General features: G+C 40.2%; 1 protein-coding gene across 2 annotated transcripts in view; it reads right to left on the bottom strand.

Moving 5' to 3' along the window:
- ITGA2 (integrin subunit alpha 2) overlaps nucleotides 1-21,019 on the bottom strand; it is a 67,900-nt gene extending 46,881 nt beyond the window's left edge. For both annotated transcript variants that reach the window (XR_004354358.1, XM_032674717.1), the window contains exons 1-2: nucleotides 20,877-21,019; nucleotides 2,618-2,741 (exon numbers count right to left, since the gene is read on the bottom strand). Coding sequence is in view for 1 of the 2 variants with exons in the window: in XM_032674717.1 (XP_032530608.1) it covers nucleotides 2,618-2,741; nucleotides 20,877-20,922 (170 nt within the window). In the remaining variant the exon portion in view is untranslated. The remainder of the gene's footprint in view (nucleotides 1-2,617; nucleotides 2,742-20,876) is intronic.
- Between the last annotated feature and the right edge of the window lie 753 nt (nucleotides 21,020-21,772).

Below are 21,772 nucleotides of genomic sequence, written 5' to 3'. Positions count from 1 at the left end.
CCCTTCAATTGTCCTGTGCTTCTGTTTGGACTGTCTGCCGCCTTCTCTCTGAAGTCATCTCCAAGTAAAAGTGAAAACATACTGCTACATGCAGTTCTGCAAAAATTCTTCTCTTTTTCATTTTCTATAGCTTTTACTGCCTCAGGAGATATAACTCCCAAAAATACAGCTGAATAATATAACTAGCATCTGCTGTATATCTTTATCTCTCTTTTCTACACTTTGAGAGAGTACAGGAGGATTTTTAAAGCTGTATTTTTACACAGCACCTTGTGCAGAGATGGTACCCCAGCAGCATTTGACATGATGAGCAGCCCTACTTACTGTGCCTGGACAGAGTTTTCAAGTACTTCACATTCTTGCTGCACAATGATGATCTCTTCAGAAAAAGTATATGATGATAAATGCTCCCCTCTGACAGAGAGCATCACCAGGATCTTATGCAAGCTTAGAGTGTTTATCTTGCTCCCAGTTCAGCTATGTCAACAAGCACTCTGTGCGTGGACTGCAGCCTCTGCATTGCTTATAGGAGAAAACAAACAGTTTTCTGTTTGGTTTGGGGTTTTTTTGGTTAGTTGGTGGTGTTCTTTGTGTTGTGGGTTTTTTTAAACAATGCACACAGGAAAGAAAATGTAGTGTCACAAGCAAAAGAAAATAGCCTAGAAATTAAGAGAACAAGAGAGTAAAATATGACTCACTTTTTTTTTAAGCTTGTCTAGTGACTGAGAGAGAGAGAGACTGAAAAGAGCTTTTCTTCACTGAAGAGTCTCTAACAAGTCCTAGTTACTTCACCATGAGCTGATAAAATCTCCCTGACTTTTGAAGCTGGGTCAGACATCATGCAGTAAAATAACTAATGATGATGTGCCTATATACACAAAAGTTTACCAGATTCAAAATATTCATATACTTAGGAGAAGACTGGTTGAACTCAATGATCGTAAAGGTCTTTTCCAACCTAAATGATTCTATGATTCTGTAAGATAGGAAAAGTTAAACTGAAGTTACTTTATTTCCCCAAACTTCAGCACACATTATCCAAGAAAGTGGTAGTGCAGTAGGTTTTATATCTGAAGTAAAAATAAAAGAGGGAAATCTAAAACATAAATAGCTTAGGTGAGTCAGGCACTTATTACTTCTGCCACAAGCTTGTAGAAAAACTCACAAGAAGTATAAAACACAAGACAATTGCTCCATGTATGAGGCAAAAGCATTCAATTCACTTTAGGCAGGCATTTTTGTTCTCCTCCAATGCCTTTATACAGAAGTTGTTTGGTTTTTTTTCAAAAAAAGAGATCTCTGATCTATGGGTGACTAAACATAATTAAAGCAGGCAGAAACACAGTGAGAAGCCACCACAGCATCAGATGGGGGGTGGGGACAGGCTGGAAGGCTACTCAACAGAGAGAGAGGAAAAGCCAAATTTTTAATTCAGAGGATACAGCTCTGCTCTCCTCTTACTTTGTCTCCTGGTCAGTGGCAATAAACACAGCAACACCAGTGAGATGTAGGTTGTCAGACACATTTGCATGTGCAGCCAATCGAACTGCACAGTGCCCCTGAGCAGTGCTATGCACAAATGTCTCAGATGGCTCATTATGGGCTTTTCCAAACTTCAACTGTAAAATACATTTTCATGTGCATTGCCATGGATTTCAGATTTTGACATCTTAATTTCTTTTTACTGAATAAAGTTCAGTTACTGGGTATCCATCTATTGTCACTTAAGCAAAGGTGCCAGTTTGTGGCTATTTGGGTCCTGACACCAGTTTCAGTCTATGAAGGATGACATGTTTAAAGTGTCTCAGCTTATGACAATATACATTATCTTGTGTGGCTTTCTACTGTAGACTTAAAACCACGTATGCACAACTAACCATAAGCTTTGCCGCTGCTGAGACTGCAGAAGAGGAAACAATGTGTCTTCCACTAAATATGCTTACTCCGTGTTAATATGTTGAAGTTCTTTTTGAAACCAACATTGCTAACAAAATATTTTACTAATTGCTCATTAAGCCCAATGTTGTGGCAAAAGTGGATTTCAGGTCAAATTTTATGGCTGAAGAGATGTAGCAGACACAAGGCCTTTGCTAGGATTGTGTGACATACGTCCAAATATACCATCCCTTGACAAGCAAACAGTTAATACTGTATCAGACACAAAATTATATAGATTTAACTTAATTTAGTTTTAATATTAATAATTACAACTCCCCACCCCTAATAATTTGTTTTAACCTCAACAATATTAAAGTGGAAAAATATCTCACGTATATGTAAAATGTAATAAAGATGCTACTGGTACAGGAAAGAATGAAATGAGAGTTAAAATTCTACAGAAATTGTAAGCCTGAGAAAACCGGTGTATTGGAGATCAAAGCAAAAGATTAACAGAAAGAAAACCTCAGATTGCACAGTGTTGAGGAAAAAAACCTGAATCATCACACACACGTCTCTAGAATATCTCAACTTTTGTTTTAATAACATTAAGTATTTTTTTGTAAAAAGATTAATATAAAAAGGAATTAGCTGGAGTTGTAGAAGAAACGTTAAGAGTTGCAGTGTTTTTTCCTTAACCTTTCAGCTGGACGTAAAACAAGCTGTTCAAACTGCTTACCATTTGCCTTGCTCATTTATAAACTGTTGAACTGTGTATCCAAACTGCTCTCTTGGTGGACCAGAAAATATTTTTGCTTCCAGGAGCCCAACATTGTAGGCTTCACAGCAGTTATGAAGAATGCCTGTTAATAGAAAGATTAAGATTATTACAAAAGCAATTAAAGAAGAATTTTGATCCCAGTGAAAAAGGCTCTTCATCTGTGCCAGCTCCCCCAACAGAAGAAAATAAATATAGCCTTTGACACATGCTTGAAAAAAATTGCCTTTTCATTACAGTACCCTGCCCATGCATTATGCCTGTCTAGCACTCTTTACATGTGTTAGAATACCCTGGGCAAGGAATGACTCATTCCCTGTTTGCCTTAACAAAAGTCGAAGCATTACTAATGGGAATGTTTTAGCTGAGGGGGCCAAGATGTATGATTCAGAGGTCTGTTATCCTCGTTTCCCTTAAGGCATAAGTTAAGCTTGTGGCACAGCAAACACATCAACTGCCTGCTGAGGTACATTAGAATCATAAAGTCTCATAGTTTGGACAAACCCTTAAGATCATCAAGTCCAACCCTTAACCTAGAAGTGCAAAGTCCACCACTAACCCATGCCCCCAAGTGCCAAATCTACACATCTTTTAAATACCTCCAGGGATCTTGATTCCACCACTTCCCTGGGTAGCATATTCCAATGCTTGACAACCTTTTTCAGGAAGGAATTTTCCTAATATCCACCTAAACCTTCCCTTGCACAATTTGAAGCCATTTCCTCTTATCCTATTACCTGTTACTTGGGAGAAGAGACCGACCCCCTAGGGGCTACACCCTCCTTTCAGGTAGTTGTAGAGAGTGATAAGGCCAACCCTGAGACTCCTCCAGGCTAAACACCCCAGCTCCCTCAGCTGCTCCTCATCAGACTTATGCTCCAGAACCCTCACCAGCTTTACTGCCCTTCCATGGACTCAGTCAAGAACCTCAATGTCCTCTTCATAGTGAGGGGCCCAAAACTGAACAAAGGATTTGAGGTGTGGCCTCACCAGTGCCCAGTACGGGGGGACACATTATTGCTGATGCCACTGGCCTTCCTGGCCATCAGGGCACATGCCAGCTCATGTTCAGCCGATGTTGACCAGCACCCCCAAGTCCTTTTCCACTGGGCGGCTTTCCAGCTTCTCTTCCCCAGCCTGTAGCGCTGCCTGGGGTTGTTATAACCCAGGTGCAGGACCCAGCACTTGGCCTTGTTGAATGTCATACCCATGGCACCACTCCATTGATTCAGCCTGTCCAGATCCCTCTGCAGAGGCTTCCTGCCCTCCAGCAGATCAACACTCCTGCCCAAACTGGCGTCATTTGCAAACTGACTGTGGGTGCACTTGATTCCCTTGTCCAGACTGCTGATGGAGATATTAAGCAGAACTGGTCCCCAGACTGTTCTGAGCCCTGGGGAACACAACCTGTGACTTCCGCCAGCTGGATGTAACTCCATTCACCTCAGTTCTCCAGGCTCAGAAAAAATGCCCTAACTGTAACAGCTAATACTATTTGTATTCTAGTTTGTAGCACTGGAACAAAAATGAGATTATCTGCTGCATCAGAAAACTTACATTTTTGAGTCATTTCATTATCACACCAGAAGCCTTTGTTTTCAGTCCAAACAGTCTGAACAGTTGTCCAAACAAGAAAACTTAGAAATACAAACATACAACGTAGAACAGCATTAATTAATCATGACACAATGCTGCAACTCTACTTTACTGTGGTCATTATATTTATTGCTTTTCCTTGGGCACCTGTGCACCTAGGAATCAGGGTATGGTATTCCACGCCGTTTTGGAGGGAACCAGCAATGTGGGCTGAAGACTAAGTCCTAAGTATCACAATTTTGTAGGACATGGGGGCCCACTCCTCATTCATAAAGGACTTGATTTCTTTCTGATAAAGAACTGTAGATTGATATCTAGGGGAATGTCCACTTCAGAAGCTGCAGGACAAAGGTCAGAGTCCCCTGAGAGATGCTGCTGTGAGTAGATAACTCCTTCCCCAGCTTGGAGGTAGAAGGACTGAGACAACAGTGGGATCTCAGGTACAAGCTACAGCCCAGCCAAGGAACACCTTCGGGCTCCTGACAACCCTCCAAACATGGCAATGATGGAAGAAATAATGACCTGTGGTTGCACTGTGCAGTTACTCTCCAAAGTTCCCACGTAAGGCAGGTTCACAGAGTTGCTCACAGGTTAAACAACATCCTCATTTTTCAACTCCCTTCCTGTGTGCCCAAGCAGAATGAGTTTTATCTGCTCTGCACCATTGTGTAGTAAAGTGGTAGCCTTTTTGATAATCCCTTATAACAGGGACGCTTTAGGGAGAAATGGCATCTTAAAAATATAAGATCAAATTCTAACTGTTTTTCTAGTTTTGATGGGCATAGAGCTCACTGTTGGTATCACTCTCTTCCAGGTCCAAGAAGCAGCTTTGGAAGAGAGGTTAACAGGGATTATATCAGCATAAAACAGCTCACCACAGTAGCTTAGCTGTGACAGTAATAATGATAATAACATCATAGTGAAAACACTAAAATCACAACCACAGGTTTGCAAGCAAAGTTCATGACCTGTAAAAAATGTCAATGTATTTTGTACCGTTGCCCATAGAATAGAAAACACAAATGTCACTAGCAGAAGACTAAATACAACTCACATTGTTACTACTTTTTTACCACAAACTCAAAACAGGAAATCATATATTAGTTATCTGAAACAACCATATCTGCAGCCAGCCTCTGGAAACCAAGAAATCACCCTTTGCTAAAAGTATAGTTCCTTGAGAAGCATCCTTAGAGATAAATATATTTCCTGAGTCATGCCATTTAAGACCGCGGAAGAGAATGTGTACAGACTTATCACTCTGCATTTTGCAAGCCTCTTGACGCTAAACACAACCTCACATAATCGTAACTTATTTCTGGGTTTCAGGGAGAGGGAAAGGATGAGTTGAGATAGAAACTGGCTACTGACAGTTATTCTTTTTTGATCTAATAATATACTATTATCAAAATATTTTTCTCATTTTATAAACTAGGTTTATTTTTTTGTCTGTTGTTAAATTATATTATCCTCAGTCAGAAATCAAGCACAATTTAGCAGTACTTAATTCTCAAGAGGCCACAGGAGACTATACTGCACTGCCATCCTGCCATATAAGTACAGAAGAAGAACTCTCCACATGGTCCATATGGTGGACATTGAAATAAACTCAGGCTTTTGAATGAGCCAGAAGTATCCTAGAATGAGAAACAGTTCCAGTTTGACCCGAAATCCAATGACATCTAGAGAAAAACTCTCACTTGTCTAGACTCTGTTACACAGTTATTAGCAAATGACACTGGTAGCCAAATGGTAACACTGCTGAATGTCTGCTGTCCGAGCGCATTGCCCAATTTCGGTGCAAATACATGGAAAACGTTTCTGATTATGTCAAGGTGAGAGTTTGTTAAATGCTACAGCCAGGGCAAAAGTCTCCTCCAGAACTGGATAAAATTACAGGGACCAACTGTCACAGCCAATAGCCTGAAGGAAAGTCCCATGCTAGTTCGAATTCCCCTAGGGTGCTGTGGCAAGTCAGATGCTGTCAGCACGATGTGCTGAGTTATGTGTTGCCTGCTTGTCTCCCACCCTGTACTTGCACAGGTGCTGCAGCATCCATCCCTGGGCCACTCTGGTGGTCCTGCTTTCTCCAGGATTGGGGCTGATTCCAAGAAGCAAGGACATCACCTGTCCCAAGCTCTTTGTGGTTCCTCTGGGCTTCATCACAGCTCACAGAAGCAATGTTCTTTTTCTCTTCCCATCCTCCCATTCCTACTACTTACTGAGCCATTCTACCCATCCTTCCTATTTACTACTGGGGCTTGATTTTATTCTTTTTAATCATTTGTACTACTGCAGTATCAGAACACTTTGAGAGCAAGAATGTCCACCAGGAATAATGGACAAGTGTCTGCCAGATCACAGGTCTCTTCAGAACTGCCTCTATCATGTTCACTTTCTGGACAGGCAACCAGTCAAGAGCAGTGAAAACAAAAGAGAAAAAAAGAAACCAGAAAACCTAGCCTCTGAAGACACACTGTTGTCTGTGATATTCTTATGGATCAGCTTCGCCTCTCATTCATGACTTCTTTGCAAAAATCATAGTAGAAATGCTGGCAAATACACTCTGACTCAGTGTGAACATTTATCGAGTGAGCCATAGTTTCAGCATATTTCAATCACGTTGTAAATTCCACATTTTTATAATCATCAGCAGTTTTTATAGATCTACTCCACACAAACCTTACTTGGTTTGGGCCTAGCAAGTATAGAGTGGCACTAATATACTAGGCATTTTCCTGCCATTTTCCTCTGTCTGATATAGTGCTTGCACTGTAAGAACATCTTTTATCCATTTTGTACAAGTATCTAAATACAGTATCCAGAAAAAGAAATTCAAGCATTTGCAGGGAAAAAAAAAGAAAAAGCTGTTTCCTTTAATTCTATTTTAAGCCTGTGCAAAATAAAGAGGGTCTCTTATGCAATAAAAGGGTGCCAATCATTGAAGCATCTAGGTTCTAAGTACTGTATATTCTAGGCTGGAATGATTCCATATCTGTTGCTGCCTTCAGGCAATGACTTTTGATAATTTAAGAATCTTGAAATAAAGAAAACTAATTCACTATCTGGATTTTAATTGCTTTTGGTGACAGACTACTACTTCGTGACCTAGTGATGATGATGAGAGATTAGCTGGGCAAGTAAAAATTCACTTCCTAACTTCTGTCTGTAAATGGCACTTTATTTACAGTCAAGTAAACAGACTGTGTGGAACAAAGGAAGCCAGATATAAGCCTAAAGCTTATGAAAGCCCCCCTGAAGACTTCAAAAGCAGCAGTTCCTCTCCAATGACTGGGAAGGGGGCTTGGGCCCCCTTGGGCCCCCCAACATCAAGCTTCAGATAGGAAAGGTAAGAAAAAAATCCTAATGGGCTAAAAGAAACTGTAAGCTTTCTAATAAACTCCAGTATCTCTTGGCATAGCATTTTTTCCCTGGGAGTTCCCATATTCAGCAAATGCATTATTGCAGTGTAAGCCATAGCAGCTGCAGTGTAGGAGTATTGCTGGTTTTATACTTCTGCACCAGGATGTTCTTGCTCCTAGCAGGATGAAAAGTAATACATGTTATGACTGGGCATCTTTAAACCTTGGCATGTGGGAATTCTTCTGTAACTATACATGACAAGTCTAATGATAACTCTAATGCCTTCTGTTTGCTTTATTCTGTTTGTAGTACAAGCTGAAGCAAGTTTTATTGAAGTAAAAGCTCATATTAGGTACACCCAGTTCATAATTGTTTTGATTTTGTAAGCAAAGGTCACGGCTTAAAGTGGCCAAGCAGAAAACGTATGTCTGGTAACCAGTTGCTTAATGTCATCATTATAATACCTCTAGGATTGAAATCCCTTATTCAGATTAACCAGTATATTAAAAAAAAAAGATTTTCAGCTGGGTGAGAAAATATGAAATCAGATTTTTAGGTGTTTGATTATTTGGTTAGTGAAATAAGTTTATAAAATTCTAGTAAAATATACTGAACATATTATTAGCCTGTATTTTGTATCATAAGTGTCATAATAAATGTGCCATTTTGTTTTTAGCCTAAATCACTTTTTACTACCTTGCAAAGGTAGTTTGCAATTCCAGTTTAAGATGGCAATACATCACAGAACACCATAATCATACAGACTCAGTTACTCAGTTATGCCAAGTCTCACCTCTCATTAAAACATCCAGTCAAACAGAGGCTTTCACTGCTGTTATTTACAGCTTGCATCAAACAGGTCTAGCAATCACAGTATCAAGAAAAAAGAACAGACAATGGACTTTGACTGCTGAGTCTATAAGGATCCACCACACACTAAGTATTAGTTATAAATTTATCTAGTATTAACCTTGTCAGTTGGAAACTTCATCACCTTTTTTTCGTTAAACAGTATGGTATTCACTTCTTTAAACAACTATTAGCTATAACACAGAAAAAAGTTTGTTATATAACCCAGCAAAGTGATAATTTGTCTTTTTGCATGACCATTCATGCCAGTAATGATGCCATGACAACATTGCTGGCAGCTCCCTCTGCTCCGTAGCACAGCCACAGCTACAACCACCGACCCTTGTGCCACCTCCAACAGGACAGCAGACCCTGAGAAACCCAAACTCAAAGTCATAGGCATGCTGAAGGATTTAGGGGTGGAAGGGGATAAGCACGTAGTCAATAAAGAAAAGCAAGGACGTGACCCAGCATTATGCTGAAACCATGACAATAGTACATGCATTTTTGCATGGGTTTTTTAATCCATGAAAAATAAAAAGTCAAGGAACCTGAAGTAGCTTCTTAGACTGGCAACCAGTAAGATGTGTACAGACAACATTGACTTAATTGCTCAGTCTAGCATTTTTTAAAGTATCTATTCATTCCAGAAGATGGCTTTACTTTGCCCCTTATGTTATACTGCTCTAAGAGAGCCACTACAAATTCCACTAAGAAAATTTTCCCCTTAGTCTCAAAGATTTCTACCTCCAAAGAACACACATCATCAGGGCCCTGAAGCCTGTCAGACCCTGCTGAGGGCAGAGAAAAGAAAGGGCTGGGAGGGATGAGAGAACTCGTAGCTCTTGTTTTCCACTGACTTCATCTCACAATGGATGGACACTCTAGTTCAAGATTTTTCCATGACTGAAATATTTCTAAGGGGTCTCTTTGGGGTAGATTTTCTGGTATTTTCTATTGTGCAAGGTCACACTGGATCTCCTTAGTTGTCAGGGAACTTTTAAAAGCACTTTTGTCTCACTCTGATGCCCAGATGGTTAATTTTTTCATCCCTTTGCAAAAGTTTGCTGAAATTGGCTCGCAGGTTCCAAAGTTAGTAAGGCAGTACAGGCACCTACAGATACAGATACACAGGTAAGGACATCAAGTTCTCATGTAAAACAAGCAATTCTATATTGGTTGCATTTTTTGGGACTTTTCTGCAAATGAACATAAACATAAAACATCTTTTTCATCTATGTTTAGTATACTCAGTCATGGCTAGGTGGAATCCAACCCAACAGGAAAAATAAAAGACTACTTATAATTCAATCTGGAAAGGTGTATTAACCTTTACCCAGTACAGACAATGTAACAAAATATTTTCTCATTAGTTTTCTCCTTTATATTTACTTCTCTATTTTTTGTAATAATTTTTTTCTTTGGTATGCACAACCATATCAGCAGATACTCACAATGGCATCTAGATACCTTCAGCTGGTGTATTAAAACAGCAGTTTTATAATCACAGTTAATCTGTTTTTATTTAAAACTGAACAGATTTCTTATCGAGAACAACCTTCTAAATACAGACAATGTGAACCTCTGACAGGAATCAAAAGGAGCAAAGAATATGACTGGCAAGACACTGTACTTTTTGTACTGAATGTCCAAGTACTTTATAATCCTCACTTCAATTTCATTGTTGTTATTTCATTATTATGAACTATTACAGAAGCCTGAAAAAACCAAGTCTTCATTTTACTACTTCATCTATCTGCTTTATTTGCTTTTATCTTGAGACCAACTTTTTCTTCACAACAGCTTCAATATCTCAAATTACTTAATAATTAACAGAAATTATAGCATTTAGAGTAGAAATAAATTATAGACCAAAAAAACCCCAAAACCCACAAACAAAAAACAAAACACAGTACCGAGAAGACAGGAAAAACAATGCCTCATTTAGGAACAAATCCTCCCTCCTATTCCTCTTCCTCCCCTCCTTTCCAACAAGCGTTCTTGGCTTAGTTGGCTGACTGCTTCTTCCTGGAAACAGGTCAGCTTCCAGTCTGAAAGCTCTGAGTGTGTAAAAGCCTGAGTCACTGCCTTTCAATTACAACAGTTCATAATGCAAGAAGCTGCACTGAGGAGTTATCAATAACCTGCTATAAAAGCAACACAAACACGATACAACACACAAATTGTGACTGAAAAGTTGGAAAGACTGGGATAACACAACTAGATGCTGTCCATTTTATTCTTCTGATACTGCTGCAGAGTAAGATATCTAATTAAATTTACCTATAATTTCGTTACTTACTCTGCAAGACATGTCTTTCTCCTGATAGCTCTCTATTTGTGGCCCAGATATTGCCCTTCTTGCCTTTGTAAGGAGAGATATAAACTCCTCTTAGCCTAGAGTTAAGAAATCTAGGCAACCTACTACACAAGGACTGATTCTAAGTAAAAGCTTAGGAGCAGTTCCTGCAGGACTGACAATTTCCTATGAGTTTTTAATAAAGCCAGCAAGTATTCAAACCTACTCAAATTTATTATCCTGGCATGTTTCTGCTCATGTTATCAATGGGAAAAACTTTATTTCACAGAAAATTCACCTGCACCTTTTAAACAGGACATGCAATTTTCCTTTTATCATGATATAAACAGGATTGGTCAGCTCTGTCCTTAAGAGTACCACAATTTGTTCTCAACAATACCACAAAGAGATTAAAAGTATGTGAGGCTAGCAAGCTGTCCACACATGCATATTATATATGCAGTTAAGTCCATGGCTTCACATGTAATGATGATAAACACAAAAAACTTTGCATGCTTCCCTATGATAAAAAAATTACTTATCAAGTGGCATTTCATTCCAGAAAATTCTCTTCCCTCATATTTACATTAACAGTGGTTGTGCTGTCTCTTTTTTAAACCAGGAATATTTCCAAATATAGTCAGAGAAGAATGAGCAACATTACAACTGTAAGAGAGGAAATGCATGTCATCACAGAGAAAACAATGTGTCTGCTATCTGTATACCCTATTTGCCACATTTGCTATGAAAACATGTTTGCATACAGATAAAAAGGCATGTTTTTGCACAAGTATCAAGAAGATGGGAGAGCAACCACAGGTGTCATGTCCTTCCCTCCCCGTATCACGCTCTAGGATGTATGAAAATTTCAGCGTATTGTAATATATTATATTGTGTATTATTTCATGTTATATCACTGTTAAACACGATCTGAAAGGCTAAATTAGAAAAAAGCTGAGAGACTCATCATCACCATTGATCCCTCTGTCACTCCAGTGTGGCAGCCTACAGCATGAGGACTGCAGCAGTTCCAGAGTGACCCTTGACCCTGCCATTACGCCACTTTCAGGACACCACATTTAAGACTCCATTTCTCCCTCACAGCTTCTGAAAATAGTTGAGAGCTCAGTTTTCTGCACTGTACACAGAGAGCTGCAGAAATAAGAACAGCCTCAGCTGTAAAATGTTTGCCACATCAGCTTCCTGCAACAAAAAAACCTCCAAAGCACCACAGGATATATAACACAATACTTGGAAGAGCTATAATTATCAGAACATTTGTTCTCCTGTATCAGAATTAATGACAGCTTCTCTCCTCTGATTATAATGGGGGCTCATGGCTGGGCATCCTGAATGCTAGGCAGGTGGTGCCAATTGCTCACCTGAAATTCTACCTTAATGCACACTGAAATGATCAGTTGTAGCACCATATGTCTAGACAGAATTTGGGTTCATTGAAGTTGGGAAAACAATCCAGGAAGCCCATACTTCAGGAGCTGCCTAGGCCAGAATGAACTTAAAATTACCTGTCACGTAGGTTTCATAGCACAAAGTTGCACAAAGGTTTAGAATATGAATCAGATATAGAAGCAGCCCTCTCCAAGAGCAAGATATCCTACCCTACTGTTAACCCATTCTGATATAATGGCAAAAGGCAATGAATGCTTCTCAATTATTTCTACTTGAAACAACTAAATTATTTAACTAAATAGCTAAGTAATTTCTTTTTATGCACTACCAATTTACCAAATGTGAATTAAATGGGCAGTCAGTCCAAAAGAGCCAACTCAGTACTCCTCTACTCCCAGATAAGTGCCTGAGACATTAGGCCACAGGCAAGATGTCTTTGCCTGTCTGCCTGAAAACATGGATATGCTTCCCGGGATGAGCTGAGACCTAGTTTCAATATCAAAAGGATCCTTGTCAGACTGCTTTATTGCCTGGTAGCAAAGACACTTCTGGAAAACTTTGAGAGGTGAATCTACATCACCATGATGTGAATAACAGAGATGCCTCATGACATAACTAAGCCCACACTTCCCAGGTGACTATTACCATTACTTCTCAAGCAGCTACTTCTTGGAAAAAAAGCTAAACTGGACATCTCTCTCCCAAAATTCTTCCCCATCCCTGACCTCAGGGAAAGGAAGCACCTCACGCAGGTCCTTGACAAGAATGGAGTTCAAACACCCTTGATTTGCTGCTTAACTGCAGGAGCCTTCCTGATTTGCAAGCAAACACTTTTTGTGCACTTTACAGGCATCTAAATGTCCCTGCCGAGCCCAAGGTGTCTAACTCTGCACTCTGGGACCATGTTTCAGGTGAAGTGGGGTTGCAGCATCCAATTCCCTGCCCTTGGCCTGCACACCACACTCTGGCCTATCTAGATGCCAGTGGTCAGGTTGGTAACAGGCTACCTCTAGCCAGAGTAACTTCAGACAGAAGCTATCTTCTTTTTTTTAATAAAATGTAGCCATTGTACATTTTGGGGCCAGAGAGAAGGACCCACGAACATTCAAGAAGACTTTTCTGGAGATAATACTTTCTTCCACAAAAGCAGAACAGTTGCTTTTTGTCTTCACAGAACCAAAGTCTATTGTAGCTGTCAGTTTCTCAGAAAGACAACTCCAGAGACTCAAGTACTTTTTAACTGTTTAATATGATGAACTCGCTTTGGGCAGTTTGGACAAGAAAACAAAAACAAAACAAACAAAAAAAAGAGACAGCGAAACAAAAGGATATTTGGCTAGAGTTAAATGGATAACTATTATTAGCAGAGCTACTGAAGGAGTTCTACCCTCCTAAGCGAGTAGGGTTGCTGGATTTTTTCTCTGTTTATTGTTTTGCCAATCTTAATAAAAGAGTTCATTCTCAGTCATTTCTGCTCTTCTGTATTTGGCCTATATGTATTCCAGGCATGTTTAAACAGAACTCTATCTGGTCAGCATAGTTAGATGAAGTGTCAGATCACTTATATTTTTTCCACTTTGGAAAGGTTAGCTAAATTCTCATTTAAGGAATTTCAGCTAAATCTGAGTTAATATCTATAAACCCATTCGGTTCTATGTGCATCTAAAGTACTGCATATAAAGACAACTGAATTTTATACTACACAGTAGCAATACCAGATTAAATTGTTCTCACGTTCATTATTAGAGCACTGCTCTCATCGTCTTATTAGAATTTACAGTTAGGAAAGTAGAATTACTGAAAAGCTATTTAATAAAATATTGTGTAATTTTTTCAGTTAGCAATTAACACTCGCTTCAAACAGAAAATTCAAATAAGGATACAGGTACAGGGACATTTGAGTCACACACCCTCCTCTGCAGTGATATTTGGTGACTATCTAGGACGCACTCGTTGCCCCAGCACAAAATGCTGCACTTGCTTCTGCTTTGGACAGGTGCCTCAAGGAGATTCTTCCATGTTTTACTCTCCTTATTGTAATGTTGCTGTTAAGAAACCAGGACACAAACTCTTGACACAGGTTCCCCTGACTTCAACACCTATGTAGACATTTACCTAACTAAGAGAACAGGACCAGCCAAGAATAAATTTAGGCCTGAAATTAAGTAATTTACTGTTTTGTTCTTTTAGCAAATTCATAATGAAGTAGAATTTCTTATCTAGTGTGCTTTCACAGCTGAAGGGAAACTCAAAAGCAACAGTCAAAAGAAACTGAGAAGTTATGAGAAGTGATTTCTGTGCACTTGGAAAAGTTAGACACACTGACAGCTAATCCAGCCAGTTTATCTGTGGGTAGCATAGAGTACAATACAGGCATATCCCCAAAAGGGCTGGGTTGATAACTTCTCATAATCCATAGTTGCACTAAACTCGTGAGCCTAGCACAGGTCAGTTATCCCTCAATCAGGTAAAAAGACTGATCTGGCAGTCAGCTGAGGTCATTATTTATTGGGTAATCCAGTGGGTCAAGCAGCCTGGTCATCCACAGTCTTATCATTACACACAGCTTTGTGCTGCAGTCTTAACACAGCATCAACCACAGCCAGCTCTCTGGCTTAAGGGTCACTTATGTTTGAGACAGATAGCCAGCCAGGCAGATAGATTAACTCTCAGGCAAAAACCTAATTCAGTCTTTCACCACCCCCCCACCCTCAAACTCCATTATTTCCTTAGATATTTCTACTTCAGATACACTCCATCTCAGAAGTGTGCTGTTCACAGTAATTTTCCTCAAGATTTATTTACTGTCTGTTCTTTATTAATAACCAACCATATTATCCAAGGAGATTCATGCGACCAAAAAAAAAAAGGAAAAAGGTAAACAACTGTATGAAACAAGGGAAGAATGATAAACTTGGAAGCAGGTTGCAAAGGGCAAAATAAATCAGGAATAAGCCAAGAGTTCCATTAGGGCTGTGCATAACTTCCAAGCCCTTCACCCTGTCTAACAGCAATTTGAAAGGGACAAAAGAATCCATGACATTCATCATGTGTGACATTCAAGCATGCAGATGCCATTCAGCTGCACACAAAATGTCTTTGCTTATCCTGCATTCAAAGAGTCTGTGTTATGTTACTTCTTTGCCTGTATAATTCCTCTTTTAAGTCCTGAATAATATGGAAGTCTTATTATATTTTTAGAGCATACACATCTCCAGAAGAAAATAAAATTTAGTGCTTTGAAACTCCTGAAATGCTAATAAGGGACTAATCCAAAGTTCAGATTGTTCAAATAACAATCACTAGCACTCAGAATACTGAGTTTATTTTGTAATTCAGAAATTACAGCCTGATTTGGAAGTGATGTAAATGCTTATGCTGATTCCACTATGTGCCTTCAGTGTTCTCCACCTCCAGAAAATGAGTGCAGCATGAGCAGGAAGAACATTATTGCATATTGCTTCACAAGGATACATAGTCACACTCAGCTAATACAGATAGAAGGTCTCATTTATCCTGTGTAATTCACATTCACTTACTTTTATTATCCTTTTATCAGTGCCTTGACAAGAGGTATGTTTCTATGGCTATTTGGAACAGATATGTGTCAGTCTTTCACATAAAGGTTTGTAATAGAAATGAAAACTAAGGCTCAGACAGTTCTCTGATATGCTTGACTAATTTCAATTGGAACAGTACAGCCAAATTATTTACACAAAAATTAAGCTTATCAACTCTCTCACTGCACAGGGTCTGAAATCCTAACACTGTGTAGTAATCAGAGTGTAGGGCCAATGATCACTACGGGAAAAAGAAGCCCTAAACATTAAAACTGCTAATGGAAATGTTCTAAGCCAAGCAGATAACGTGTTGGTATGCAAGTGCATGGCTACGCCTATGAGAATCCAGCCTGTGTCCCGTCTGCATTTCAGTGTGGTCACCATGGAAATGGGAACTGGCCTGCACAGAGCCTAACAAAGGAAACCTTTAAATGAAAATAACAACACTCGATACAGACTGCCCAAGATTTCTGCTGGGGAAAATGACTTGCTTTACTTGTCAGAAGATATAGAAACTCCCCTTTTACCTGCATTAATACTAAAGGAAAGTACTTTTTTCACCCTAAGCGTTTAGACATTAAGTCATTACACTATCAGTTCCAGTTATTATCCCTCATGAAAATACACTGCATGAAGTACACGCAAAACCCACTTTCATTCATTCAAAATTAACAATAGTGAAGAAAGACCACAACGAATAATATTTATATAGTGGCTAGGAAGCACAAAAAAAACAAAGAGTAGCAGTACTTTTACTTCTTTAACTTCTTAAATGGAAGTTTCGTGTCACTGAATCAAAAAAGCAAAGAACAATTCATAAATTGTTCCAGAGTGAGGCAGCACACAGTTAAACTTGTTGGTAGGGCCTGGTGTTGACTTTGCCCAAATTATGCACAAATAAATATTAACTGTTAATGTGTTTAGGTGTGTGATGGTAATACCCTGTATGCTTTCTAAAATAAACATAGTTCTTACAAAATACAAGTCCTGTAATGCAGTATAAATTAAGCCTTGCTCCAGTGTGCAATGCTGTGAAAGGCAAAACTCCAAAAATAATACGTAGTAATGCTCCTACTACCTGCTACCTACTACCTCCCAAAGAAAGACAAACTACAGGTAGTTTTATTTTAAGAAGAGTTCACATTTGGGTACTGCTTTCAAACCATCTCCAGATTATAGAATGATTTTTAACATTAACATTATTCAAAAATTTGATAATAAAACAGCAAGGTATCAAAAGATGATCACAAAGAGGGAAAAAGGCAGAAATCAAGATAGGTTGTAAAGCTTTAAGTTGGTGTGCGTGCATTTTCACCCCAAATTCTAGCTTCATTTATTGCACCAAATGTGCAATTTTTGTTTGCTATTCAGTTATCAGTTTGGTCCGTGCTGCTCTGTACATTGCCATGGACTTTTTATATATACAATTTAACCTGCTGAATTTGCAGCTTCCTTATGGATTATCTCTACATATCTTGACTATAAGCATTGAAATATTTGCAGGTGACAGAAAATTTATATTTCAACACTCAAGTGAAATGAGAGATCATCTTTAGCCCCATTTGAAAAAAAAGAAAAGTACTAAGCACTTTTGGATATCTAGTGATACAGCTAAAACCTAATTTTTTTCAGAATACTTAGCACATTCAAAATACAATTTCTATTTACTTCAGTCACAGCTGTGAATACACATCAGTTTTGCACATCAAGATGCACTTCCACAACCAGCTCAAGCCAGTGGATGTGACAGCTATCAGTGAAAGGGACTTTTCCAGCTTTCCTCCCTCCTCTGGCCAGGAGTTCTGACTGTCCCCTATGCCAGCACTAACAAACAAATTGTTCAAGGGAGCAGGATCAGTTTAGCTCATCTCCAAAACTGACCTGGCTCAAAGAGGGGAAAAAAATTATTCAGGCAAATGGGTGCCTGACCTCTTCCCCAGACCAAGCCACAGTGATAGCACAGAGAAACTGGTGGGAACATGCAATCAGGAGTGGATGAAATGACCTTGCAGCGTCAGCTCCACATTCAGGTCAGCTTAACCAGATCGTGAAAACGCAGCTTCAGTTTTGAGAACCCCTGGCTGAGCAAAGAGAAAGAAGAGAGGAACACAAAAGCTCCAACCACATGTCAAAGATTTGATTTAAATGACTCGTCTGAAACTGTATTCAGCTTTTCTGGAAAAAAAAAAAAAAAGAAGAGAAAGAATCCATTTTTGCAAGAAAAAAAATAATACTTATTTCTCTTCATCCTACCTTTCATTCTCATTCATTAGACAACTGTTTAATTTCAAAACTAAGCAAGGCTGGAGTTCCAGCTCCTTCTCTGCTCATACTATCTTTCTCTGTCCATAGGCAGTGACAGCATGATGCATAGATATGTGGGAGACAAATACAGGTGGCTAACTTACTTCGGGCACTTCCTAACTTTTGCATATTAAATATCATTATCACAACTTTCATCCCAGAACTGAAGAAAAAGAGTTTGCTAGTAGGGTTTTCTATCCCTCTACACAGCTTTACAGCCCATTGCTAAAAAGGTCTGTTTTGTCCTTCAGGCTGCCTGTGTCCTACAGAGGGAACTCACAGCCCTCAAGTGGTACACCTGTGGCCCAAAAGGCATAACCCTTATTCAGCTGCAATTTTTCACTTCAGAATTAGAGTTCAAGGGATGTGTACTTCACAGTGTGGAGATGTTAAGAATGTGTTACAGTTGTATCATTGATGTCGTGGGTTGCTGGAGAAAGGTCCATGATAGGCTTCAATGTGAAGGCCTGCTGAGATAGTACAGGTGAGGCCACCCTAAATTTTACTTCCTCCACTAGGTATGGTCCTCCAACACTATCACTTAATAATTGACACTGAAGTGCATTATTTTCTTAAAAAGGAAAGCAAGCTGTTTCATCCAAAGCCCAGGAAACAGTTAAGATCATACAGTACAGACAGTCAGCGGATCCATAAGCAAACTGGAAAGCAGAGTGACTCAAACAACAATGGAGATTGCTGTAAAAATAACAAATACCATGAAAAGACAAGAGAGAAAATTATTGTGTTTGCAGGTGTATACTTAAGATCTCACCCAGAAACATCTGACCAAGGTGCATAACAAGCATTCTAACACAATTTTTGTTAGAATCAAGTTGATAAATATACATTTCTTTTGAGAAAAATACAGTTTTCCAAAGACTTGTTGGTTGGCCAGATTTAGGTAGACAATGCAAATACCACCTTCCTGCCAAATTTCAAATATCTCCTCTGAAGCATGAGGGCACTAGAGCTTTCCAAAGAAAATGTTACCAGAATTGAGCCCAAGAAAGCTACTGTATTTTCCACTGGCTTCACTCTTGGAGACAGCTGGGCTGTTTTGGCTCTGACTTTCAAGAGCAGGGTAAGGAAAAAAGCTGGATGCTTAAAATGTAAATTTAAAGAACTAGACCTGGCAAACCTACAAGCAGTGTGTAACAACAGAAAGCTTCAGGCTTTGTTGCATAGGTCATCCTACTAAATATTTCACTTATTCTTCTCAACATAATCTACTTCTGTATGGTATACACCTTCTGGTCAACAATTAATATGGTTAGTAGCAAAGTCATATCATCAAAACAGTGGTTCTATTGCATATCTCTTCTTCTTCTAGCATCTAAAAAGTCTTAATGACTTTACAGACACAAAAGTACACATCAACAAAGAGTAACCCACTACTTTACTAACCGTCACCTTAATTTTACTTGAATTTGGAGACACAACAAAGCACCTCGTGATCCAATTAATATAACTGATTCAATCAATTTGAAAATTATTATGGGGTATCTGCAACAGTACCACTTTAAGTAGGACTCCAAAAACACCCTGGGAAAATGCTCCCATCCTGAAACTTTCTTTTCCTTACTACTTCTACAAGATCAAAAAGGGCCGAGTAAGTTTTAACTCGGTAATTGTATTCACTAACATCAAACGTCATGACACACCTGAAATCAAAACTATGACAGCTTTCAGATGTATAAATTAAGATAAATCATGGATAGGGTCTGAACAAAATAGACATCTCTCCCCTCTGTCAGTCTCAATGCTAGGAGAATCCTCCTCTTACAATTAGTCCTTACCTTCTGCTTTCAGCACCACTCTACAAACCTTTGCAAGTCCTACGACCCCATTTTTACATTACAGGGAATGTTAATGGTCCTGGTGTGCAGTGGCCATAATCAGGAGAATAAAGAATAGATGAGGTAAAAGTGCAGAGTGAATTTTGCCAATTGGTACTTTTCAGAATTTTTCTTTTTTTAAAAAAATACCACATTGTTTGTGCACTGTATATCTCATCACAGGTTAATATTTTTGTTTTTTTTTTTATTTCACACCCTGCAGCCCCACATTCCACTGCAGAGGTTGCTATAGTTACTGAAAGAACAAGTCTGAACACTTCATCAGTGAAAACTCATTTTCATGCTGCCTCTTCGGTGACTTGCTAATTAAGGGTTTGTGAGAGTATATAGCAATATTAAAACTCTGAAAGTGCCTGGGAATTTGCTAATGGCAAGTGATTATGATGACTTATAGTTCCCAAGAAAATATATGTAATGATAATTAAGTCAAGAGCAGGAGGAGATGGTTCAAGTTTCCCTGCCCTTTTCCAAGGAGCGACATCTACCCGACAGGGGTGGTAACAGACCTAGAGGACTCTTGTGAATTAGGAATAGCATTCACAACGAGATCATCATCTTCGCGTTTAAAAAGGTATAATCACCATATACCGTAAATTCACAAATCGGACTGTTCCCGTTCCCTCCATCACACACACACTCCAGCACACACACACTCCATTTACGGGAAGGTGAACTCCATGCCACTCCGGGGGTTTAACCTGCTTTAAAAACGCCGCCAGTGCATCGCACTCACGCACAGCCACAACCACACGCGGCCTTCGCCCAGGAACCGCAGGGGCGCTCGCAGCCAGGCGCCCCCAGCCCGTCCCTCCCCGGTCCCGCCAAAGTCTGAGGGGCGGCGGCCGCAGCCGGAGGCCGCCCCCCGCTCCGTGCCGGGCGCGGCTGGCGCCTCTCGCCCGCGGAGAGACTTTCCCTCCTGCCTGCCTGCCTGCCTTCCTTCCGTCCTTCCTTCCCAGAGCGGGGAGACACACACACAGACCTACCCAGCGCGAGAAGCAGCAGCGGCAGCGCCGCCCTCGCAGAGCCCATGTCGCGGTGCGGTGCGAGGTCGGGCCAGTGCCACTCCCGGAGCGGCCCCTTCCCAGCACGACACTGAGCACCACCTGCTCCGAGCCGCCCCGAAATACTCCTCCTTCTCCTCCTGCTTTTGCTCCTCCTCCTCCTCCTCCTCCACGCGCCCTGCACTTCGCAGGCGAGGAGGGGCCGGAGGCTGCTCTCCCCGTCCGCTGCTCACTCGCCCCGCACCCGCTGCGCTGGCCGGAGGTCCCTTGCGGGTTGTGCAGACGAGTTGCTTCCCTCGGTACTCCCTAGAAGAGACTCCCGCGGTCGCCCCGCCTGGCGGTGCCCGAGGCTGCCTGCTCTGGGCTCCGGGGCCGGGACACCCCGCACCCCGACCCTGGGTACCCTGAGACAACAGCGCTTTGGAGCGGTGGGGATCCCTGTTTTGAGTTTTGGAGTCAGACACGTGTAGAATAGTCGTAAAACTTGTATTTATTTAACAGCGTAGAGTGACTGTCTTCCTCAAGTATTACATTCCACATTTAATGACACTGAGTCTGTATCTTTTCCTTCAAATGAAATTCCTGCAGTATATTTCCCCAGGAGTGCAACAGGATCCAGGAGCCTTGCCACACAACTCATCTGAAGTTAGCAGTGATGGTGATGATGCAAAATAGCTGCCTGCGTTGGCTTAGGTACCAGGCCAATATCCAGGGAGACAACGTGAATCAAAGCCAGTAAAAATAGGGAGGTGAGGATTTTGACTTGCTAAGAATCAGACAGAAATGCAAAATGCTGTGCAGCTCTCAGCCTACTTAACCTTATCATCACTGTTTGAATACTGTATATTCAGAGTATTTCAGAAACATTCATTTTGTCC

This window comes from Chiroxiphia lanceolata, chromosome Z (assembly GCF_009829145.1).
Source record: "Chiroxiphia lanceolata isolate bChiLan1 chromosome Z, bChiLan1.pri, whole genome shotgun sequence".
Classification (NCBI taxonomy): Eukaryota; Metazoa; Chordata; class Aves; order Passeriformes; family Pipridae; genus Chiroxiphia; species Chiroxiphia lanceolata.
This window is presented reverse-complemented; position numbering and strand designations above follow the sequence as displayed.